This window comes from Chlamydotis macqueenii, chromosome 27, assembly GCF_036417535.1.
Source record: "Chlamydotis macqueenii isolate bChlMac1 chromosome 27, bChlMac1.mat, whole genome shotgun sequence".
Taxonomy (NCBI): domain Eukaryota; kingdom Metazoa; phylum Chordata; class Aves; order Otidiformes; family Otididae; genus Chlamydotis; species Chlamydotis macqueenii.
The window spans coordinates 2,495,259-2,504,441 of record NC_141582.1 but is presented as its reverse complement, the minus strand read 5'-3'; the positions used below and the strand labels follow the sequence as shown (position 1 = coordinate 2,504,441).

At 66.1% G+C, this 9,183-nt stretch overlaps 1 protein-coding gene across 1 annotated transcript; it reads right to left on the bottom strand.

Annotated features, from left to right (window-relative positions):
* Nucleotides 1-2,853: 2,853 nt before the first annotated feature.
* Nucleotides 2,854-7,296, bottom strand: DOK2 (docking protein 2). The gene is made up of 5 exons (XM_086768052.1): nt 7,153-7,296; nt 5,895-6,191; nt 5,654-5,762; nt 5,084-5,265; nt 2,854-5,012 (listed from the first exon to the last, which is right to left on the bottom strand). The coding sequence occupies exons 1-5, from the start codon at nt 7,213-7,215 to the stop codon at nt 4,122-4,124; spliced, it is 1,542 nt and encodes a 513-aa protein (XP_086624178.1). The 5' UTR covers nt 7,216-7,296; the 3' UTR covers nt 2,854-4,121.
* Nucleotides 7,297-9,183: the final 1,887 nt, after the last annotated feature.

Below are 9,183 nucleotides of genomic sequence, written 5' to 3'. Positions count from 1 at the left end.
CCTGCCCCCTGCTCCCGTTGCCCTCCCCAGCCCAGCGAGACCACCAGCACCGCCGAGATCGCTGTTCCGTAAGAGCAGCCATCCCCTGGACCAGAACCAGCAGCAAATTGCCTTCCCACACCCTTGGCCACCGTCCCTCCTCGTCCCCTCCAGGCCCGAGCAGCAAAATTCGGCTGCTTCTTCAGCCCAGGCTCTGCACCCACGCTCTCCCCGCAGCCTCAGCCTCTCCCATCTCGCTGCGCAGCGCGTTGGCCTCAGCAAATCCCAGCAGGAGACTCCAGCCGTGCCATCCCGCATCCCTGCATCTCGCAGAAGGATGCTCCCCAAACCCTGCCCTGCCCTGTGGCGTTTTGCTGCTGGGACCATCGCTGATGCTGTGATGTGCCCCTTGCAGCTGCACCCATTTTTTTTAATTTTTTTTCCCCACAGCAGCCATCATAAATATCGCCAGATGGATGGGAAGGAGAGGGAGGACAAGTGGCACCAGCCTGGGAATTTGCCCCCAGCGCTAGCAGGAGCCCAGCGATGCTCCGGGATGCAGGGGGGTGCGGGCTGGCCGAGGTCCCCGGATCGATGGGGACGGGTCCGTGGGGGCTGAGCGCACGGCCCCACAGCCGCGCCGTGGCCAGCAGAGGCCACGGGATCAATGCGGAGCGAAGGAAATACGGCTGCGGACGGGCGGCTTTTACAGCTTCCTTCCCCAAGAAAGGCTGGGGTTTATGGACTCCTGGTAATTGCCAATTAATTTTGCTGAAGCCAAGGGCGGGAAGGCAGCCCAGTTCCTTCAGGACACCCATGCAGGGGTGGGCAAACGGCAAAACAACCTCCTTTTTCCCACTTATTTTCCTGTACAGTCCTCAGCAGAGCCTGGACCGCTGCAATCCCTGCAAAATCCCAGTGATGACCAGTCCCACGCTTCTTGGAGCCACGGGAAAGGAAAGAAAAAGCAGGCTGGAGGGCGATAGGAGGTCCACAGCCATCACCTCCCTGCTCCTCATCCTGCCCCTCACCATCAGCTCCCGTTTATTCCCCATCCCAAGAAAGCAGCCGGCAGCTCCAGAGCTCCAGAAACGAGACAGGCGGAGAGAATCCAGACCCTCCCAATTAGGCAATTTTTTTCTGAATGAAGGGCCCCGCTCCGCCCCGCGCGGGGAGCGTGATTGAGATAAATCCCGGGGTTGATTAGGGGCTCGTCGTTTAGCACCTCTAATGCCTCCCTCCTAATAGCATTAGGGCCTCCTCGGCGAGACGCTAATGCAGTTTGCCGCTGCACCGCGGCGCCCGGGATTCGGCCGGCCAGCGGCGAGCGCGCTGCCTGAACGAGCGCGTCTCTAATCCGAGGAGACAGGGATGGAAAAAAGGAGCTGCCTTGGCAAGAGCAGGGAGGGGGGAAACGGTCCCAGCACACCCAGTCCTGGGAGCATCGTGGCTGTGGGCAGCATCCCCTTACCAGTTGCCCAGCGAGCTCGCTCCGTCCTTTTTTCCCGTCCTCTCCATCCCGGAGATGCCTGTATCCCTCGTTTCTCCCGCTGCCTCTCCAAGCCTTGCCACCCCAGCCTTCCCTTGGGATTCTCCCTACGGGGTCCGTGCCCCTCGCCCCGGGATGCGGCTCAGCCTGCGCTCCCGGAGGGCGGCGGGGGGAGGGGCAGGGGCGTTCGCTGGAGGCAGGGACCCCAAAAGCTCTGAGCGCATCTCTGTTGTGATTAGCGGTGCTCCTAAACGATGTATCATCGGCGTAACGCAATAACGACCAGAACTCCCTAATCAGATTGATCTCCATTCCTCTGGGGCTTTGCGCTGTGATCTCTTCCTCCCCTCTCCGCCATCAATTTTGGTTTTTTTTCCAGCCCAGCCCCTTGCTGAGCCACTCCAAGGGCTTTTCCAGCCTCTGCATCCCCCATCCCTGGACCGGACATTCGAGGACGCATCCCCTTTTCCACCCTAAACCCCCCTCCCTGCAGACGGGGCAATCCGGCAGCGATTCATCCCGTGCCGCTGCCTCCGTGAAATTTGATCAGTGCCACCGGCAGCGACTGCCTCGTTAGCCTGACGGGCACGGTACAAATCTCGTTAGGCCCATCGGATCTTTAAGTGAAGTCCGGAAGGTGTTTCCATTTCTTCAGTTAATGAAGAAAAATAGCGGCGGAGGCGGCTGGACGGAGCGTGGATCGCAGCAGGGAGCCGGGCTGGAGGATGGCGAGGAGAAGGACTGTGTTAACACTGATTAATAATAAATAACCGCCATAATGAGCACTAATTAATAATAGCGTGTGCTTAAGCAATTGACTCTGGGTGGATGGCATCGTGCCGCCGGGATTGCCCATCGCTCCGGCTGGCCAGGCCGGCAACCCTGCCAGATGCTCCTGGCCGTGTCCTGGTCACCCAGGGTCCGGAGGCGGGAATCACCGCAGTCCTGGATGGGGATGCGGGAACAGAGCCGGGAACGGACGGGGAGCCGCGGGCTGAGGACCAGTGCACCCTGCCGCCTCCCAAACCTCCGCCCGTGCCGTCCGCAGCTCCCAGGGCACGGCAGCATCTGCCATTCTCCGGGCTCTTCCTCGATCCGACGTTCACTCACTGAAAAAAAACTCCCAGAAACTTGTTTTTTTTCTTTTTTTCTTTTTTTTTTTTTAATGTGTTTCTGCACAGGTAGCATCCCTGTGCCCCACGTGAGCCCATCGCTGCCTGCACGAGGGGAACGCGGCTGCCGGGGACCGGTTTGCTTCCCGGCCCCTTCGATTCAGCGCGTGGCAGATAGATTGATACGGAGCTTTAATCAGCGTAACCTATAAAGCACTTAATTTGCCTTATTAAAAGTCTGCACTTTGGATTTTCAGGAACCAGGAAATTAACTCAAGCACCTAAGCATTTATTTGATTGAAAGAGAAGATAAATAATTCATGCCTTTGCGTTCCCTTTGGATGCAGACCTGCCCGGGCGACGGGGGACCGGCAGCGGTTCCCCGAGTCCCTCCGTCGCGGCGACGGAGCCGGTGCGCACCGGCGATGGCCCGTCCGGGGTGATGGGCACCAATCTGGGACCACCAGCCGATGGGGAATTGGGACTGGTGGCCCTCACTGTGCGGGGCTGGATGTCCCAGGTGGCCGGGAGGAGGAGGAGGAGGATGCTGACCCAGAGCGAGTCAGGCTGTGTCAGGCCACGTACTGGTCTCACTGGGCTGGGAGGAGAGGAGCCAAAAATCACCATGACAATAAAGCTGAGTATTTCATCTATAATTCAGAGGAGCTGAAAAGTGGTTTTATGAAAAAAAAAACAAAAAACCAACAACTTGAAAATAAAAACGTGGGTGAGATAGTCGGGATTTACGCCACCGCCGTGGCTGAGCGAGGATGTGGCGTGACCTTGAGACAGGCGCCGGTACCCAGCCCCAGCCGCGACGTTGGCTGCTGGGGGGGCCGAGAGCAGGCAGGGGGGCCCGGGGGGTCGGGGCTGGGGGCTGGGGACTGCGTGCGGCCGCGGTTCACAAGGGCAAACAGAAACCTGCAGGCAGAGCGTGCTGCTGTGTGCGCTGCGCGTCGTCCGGCTGCGCTCGCGGGGTGGGACGTGAATCTTTGGGGTGTGCGTCGCCCACCAGCTTGGGCTGAGCATCCCCGGGCAGCGCATCGTCCGGCCCCGTCCGACGTGTGGGATCTTCATCCCCGGGGTGTTCATCACCATCCGGCACGGGCTGAGCATCCCGCAGCTGCGCATCGTCCATCTGCGTGGCGGGATGCCGGACTGCATCCCTAGGGATGCGCACGGGGGATCCGTGCCATACGGAGCTGGCCTTCCCGAGCTTTGGCGAGCGAGGGGCTCGGGGACCGGTCCACGGGAGCCCCCCGAGGCTGCGGGGTGCGGGTCTGGGGGTGCTGGGAAGCAGGGAGCGGGACGGCGGAGTGGCTGCGGGAGGGAGCCGTGCCCGTACGCGGGCGAGCAGTGCCCTCCAGCGGGCGCATCCCGGCTGCCGGCCCCGCAGCTGGCCAGATGTGCCCCGCCGCTCCGCCGGGACGCCCGGGCCACGGGTGCGCTGAGCTGGGGCGGTCTCAGCTCTGCCGGGGATGGGGTGGGGGTGGCGGGATGGAGTCGGGGGGGTGCTGCCAGGATCTCCTTCCCCATCCCGCTCACTGCAGGTTCCTCTTCTTCGCAAACTTGAGGGCCACGTTGTCGTACTCGGAGTCCCCCAGCCACTCCTTGCCCTGCAGCAGGAAGGGCTGCCGGAGCGGGACGGGTTTCTTGGGCACGGCGTAGTCGTCCCGCTGCGGGTTGTAGGGGTACTCGTGCCCGGCGGGCTCCTCCGGGGCCGCCTGCAGCCTCCACGCCTCCCCCTTCACCTCCTCGGGCTCGTCGTAGACGGTGTGGGCAGACAGCCCCTCGGGCTCGTCGTAGATGTGGTCGGGCTTGAGGGCGGTGGGGCGCGGCGGGGGCTGCTTGCCCGCTTGCTCCCCCGCCTCCCCGATGCTGTCATAGAGGGGGTCGGGGATTTTCTCGGGGCGGTGGGCCAAGTTGCCAAACTTGCGGGCCACGAAGGTCTTGGCGATGGTGTCGAAGGGGACGGCGTACTCGGATTCCACGGCCACCTCTGCCGGAGCATCCTGCCTCCGGCCCTTCTCCGGCATCGGGGGGTTTCCGCGGCGGAGGGAGTTGCAGGGCTCAGCGTAGGGGCAGTCGGGAACGCGGGAGGGCAGGAAGGCGCCTGACGGCTCCCCGGTCCCGGGAGACATCGCCGGCTTGGCTTTCGGCACTTTTCCCTCCCGGGTGGGCTCCAGCGAGGGGCACTTGGTGCCGCCGGGCTCTTCAGGCCCCTGCGCCCAACTGGGCATCCTGGCGTGGCCGAGTGGCTGGGAGGCGTCGTCACCGGGGCCGCCCCGCCGCGGCTCCTCGGTCCCCCGGTCCCGATGCATGCTGATGGCCGACTCGATCACCTGGAAGATCTCATTGCCTTGCCTGGTCTCAAACTCGAAGTTGCCTTCTCCAGATGCACAGCGCCGGCCGGCCTCGAAGGAGAAGGTCACCTGGGGAGGGACAGGATCAGGTCCCCGTCCCGCAGCCCGCTGCCAGCCCGCCCTTCCCGGACCCCGCTTACCTTATCCCGCCCGAAACGCCGTAGGAAGCGGTAGGGCCAGCTGTAAATGATCGCCAAGGTCTGGAAATCCAACAGCTCCAGTGCCTCCTCGCTGGCTCGCAGGATGCATCGGCCCCAGAGCCGGCAGCGCTCGGAGGACTCGGTGGCCCTCACCGTCACCTCGAACGCCTGCTCCAAGCCGGCTGGGGATGGAGGAGGGCGGCGTTTAAGGGGTGCAAGGAGCAGAGCTCCTCGCTGCAAGAGCAAAGCTGCATCTCCTGCCCCAGAGAGGTACCGGGGGGGGGGACTCATGACCGTCCGCAGCCAGGGCGGTGGGGGAAGCGGCGTCCGGCCGATAAGGGTTCGAGGGCTCCGGCCAGGCGGCAGCAGCCCGATAGCACAGCGAAACTCAGCCCTGCCAAACCGCAGAGCAGGAAGAGGCTGTTTCGAGAGGAGGTTTTCACTGCACCGCCCGCACGTAGCCGTGGCGGGGGCTGTACCCCGGTGCAAAACCACCCGAGGTGACAAGACGCCGCGGGACGCCAGCCGCCTCCCACGCAAGCAAACCTTCCCGACCCGCCGGCTGCCCACCTTTGCCCCGGGAGCTGTAAAGGGAGTTTTCCTCCATGGAGAACTCGCCGTTGGCGCCCAGCGAGCTCTGCCAGCCGTCCTTGCCCGCCGCCTGCTCCTCCCGGCTCCTCTGCTCGGGAAAAAGCAGCGGGTGAGCGAGGGCACAGCATCCCCACCGCCTCCCCCATCCCGGCAAACCCCCGGGATTCCCCCGCGCGGATCCCGCTGTATCCCCTGCCCCCGTTATCCTGGGATATCCTACCGGGAAAGCCAGTTCGCACAGCTTCTGGATCCAGCCGGCCGCCTCGGAGCCCTCAGCGGCAAGGAGGTACCGCTTGTCGGTGGTCTCCAGGAGGAAGGGGACGGTCTCCTTGGGGCAGCCGGCGTCGCCGCTCGCCTCCGCCACATGCACGCAGTCGCTCAACTTGACCAGCCGCTTGCTGCCTTCGCCTTTCCGCGATTTTTCGGCGGCCGGCGGCGCCGAGCCCTCGCAGAGCTCCAGGCGGGCGGTGGAGCAGGAGCTCTCCCGGTACAAGATGCCCCAGAACTTCTTCCATTTCTGCCGGAAGCAGGGAAAGGAGTGAAAACCCAGCGTCAACCAGCTCTGGGAGGTTTCATCCCCTTGGGATCACGCACGAGCCCGGAGCAAACCCCTCCAGGGTCTGGGCAGTGAGATAAATTGGGCAGAGGAGGGAAAACCGTAGGAAACGCAGCACAGGGAAAGGCACCGGCAGCATCCCAGCCTCCCCAAGATCCATCCCACGCCTCCCCCCACGCTGCGGCACCCGAAAGCCGCCCGCCGCTGCCGAAGGACTTTCCGCTCCTCCTGTGCTCCATCTTCCCTAAAACCACCAACTTGTGAAGCCATTCCCGGCTGGCCCTCCGAGGAGGCAGCGAGTCACCGCGCACACCGCGCGTGAGAGGGGAAGCGGCGGGAGAGGAAGTCTTGCACGGAAACCAGAGCATCCTCCACGGCGGCTCCCCGCGCCGGAGACCTGCCGGAACCTGCAGGCTTTGCCGAAACGCGGCACCTTTTCACAAGGAGCCTTTCTGGAATGTGCCGCGGGCGTCGAGCGTGGCGGCCGCTGCCTCGGAAACCTGCTGCCCGCGGGATTTCGAGCCCCTGCGGAGCGTGGCCACGGGGAGCAAGACTCTGCCCGAGCTGGAGGTGCCCGGGCGGCTCCTTCCCCTTCTTGCACAAGAGGAGCGTTGGCTGGAGCCATTGCCAAACCCCGGCCGTCATCAGCCGCCGAAGCAAGCGGGCTCCGGGAGCTGCGTTCGTTTGCGCCGCGGCTCCGGCTCCGGGACGGACGGGCAGGGGGCTGGAAGGTGCCACCAAGACAAAACCTTCTTTTGCTGACACCTTCCAGCCCCCTGCCCGTCCCCACCGGCCCGACGTGCTGGTGGAGAGCCGACGGACGGCTGGGGAGCCCCCCTGTACCCCCGCCTCCAGCCCAGCCGAGCCCCCCGTGGGTTCTTCCCCAGGGAATCGGCGTTCCCCGCCCCCGGCACCCCCTCACCTTCCCGAAGGTCTGCTGCAGCTGGAGGTAGAGCACACCCTGCTTCACCACCGCCTCCTCCATCCTCCAGCCACCAGCATCCTCCCGCGCTCCCTCTCCGCCGCCGTGCCCCCCTGCCCCACAGCTGCGGGGGGGTCCCGTCCCGGCCGCGCGCCCCCGTCCCGCCGCAGAGCTGCCGTCGCGCCCGGCCGAGCCGTCTCAGCATGTGACGTGCGGTCGGGAGCTTCTGTTTCCTACTCTCGCGCGGCGCGGGTTTCCTGCTCCTGCGAGGTCACCATAAAGGGCGGCGGCCACACGGCCCCGGCGCAGCGGGCCGCACGCCCGCGCCGAACCGCCACGAGCCCGCCGGGCAGCGGGGAGCCCCGCCACGGCCCTGCCTCGGTTTCCCCATCCATGAAATGGCTCCAAAGGCGGCTCCAAGGGCTGAGCCAAGCCCCCGGCTCTGCTGTTCTGCCCGCTCACAGGCACTGCACGCCCTCCCAGGCCAAACCAGTTGCTCCCAGTAAGGGTGGCCTGGCGCTCCAGTCCTGAAACCGGCCACAGTGCAACTGGGAAGGGGGTCAGAGCGAGCTGGAGAAGGCAACGGGGCAAGGCAGAGGAGGGAGGAAGAGGGGGCTGCAGGCAGCACCGGGGCGTTGTTTGGTGCCCAGAGACGCGGGACAGGGACGGGATGGGGACGGCGGGAGCACCCACGGGTGCTGGGGCTGGGAATCCGGACGGGTGGTGGCTGAGCCGCCACCACAGGGCCCCGGCTGCCGCCTCGGTGCTGGGCCAGGGCTGGCAAAGGCAGGAGGCGTGCCCTTGGCTGGGGTAACTGGGAGCAACGGGGGTCACTGGTGCTGGGCTGGGGTGGCTGGAGGCCACTGGTGCAAGGAACTGGGTGCAGGGGAGTGGTTGCAGGATACTGGGAGCACCGGTGTTTGGCAGTGGGGGCACTGGGAGCACTGGTGCTGGGTGCTGGGGACACTGAGAGCCCTGGTGCTGTGAGGGCACTGGGCACACTGGGAGCACTGGCGCTTGGCACTGGGGGGAACTGGGAGCACTGGTGCTGGCTGCTGGGTACTGGGAGCACTGGGCGGAACTGGGAGCACTGGTGCTTGGCACTGGGCACACTGGGAGCACTGGTGCTGGGAACACTGGGAGCCCTGGGAACCCTGGTGCTGTGAGGGCACTGGGTGCACTGGGAGCACTGGTGCTTAGCGCTGGAGGGAACTGAGGACACTGGTGCTGGGAGCACTGGTGCAAGGGCTGCTGGGTCGCGAGGCTTGTCGCTGGCTGTGTTAACTGGTAGGACTGGTGCTGGATACTGGGAGCACCGGTTCGAGACACTGGCGACCCAGGAAGCTGCATGAGGCGCGAGGCCCGCTCGCCGCGCGGCCCCTTTAAGCGCCATGTCAACAAACGCCGCCCCTCCCTCCCCTGCGTCGCCGACGTCATGACGTCACATGCGCCGCAGCGGGCCGGGGCGGGCTGGGCGTGTCTCAGCGGCGGGGGGGGGGGGGGGGGAGCTGGGGGGGGCGGAGTCGGGCGGTTTGCGCAGGCGCGGTGGGCGGCGGGGGGCCGTGGCGCGTGCGCGCGGGCGCGGAGCGGGGCAGCGGCGCGGGCGGCGGGGGGGGCGGCGGCGGCGTGCGGGCGCGTGCCGGGCCCGGCGGAGGCGGAGGGAGCGGAGCATGAATGGAGCAAAATGGCGGATCATGTGCAGGTGAGGGGGGCCGCGCCGCGGGGCCGGGCGGGACGCGCCTCCCCTCTCCTCCCCTCCTCTCATCGCCCGGCCGGCTGCGGGGCCGGGCCTCGGCGGGGGCGCGGGTAGGCCCGGCCCGGCGCGGTGAGGCCTGGCCCGGTGAGGCCTGGCCCGCAGGCCCCGCAGTGGAAGTGCCGTCGTAGGTCCTCGTCTCCCCGCACTCCACCGCGGTCCCGCTCCGCCGGGGCGTGTGGGCCGGGCGGCGGCGAGCCGCGGGCACTGGCATGGCGGGCGCGGGGGCGAGCGGCCTGGCTGGGCCCGCGGCGCGGCCTCCCCTCCCGCGCCCCCCC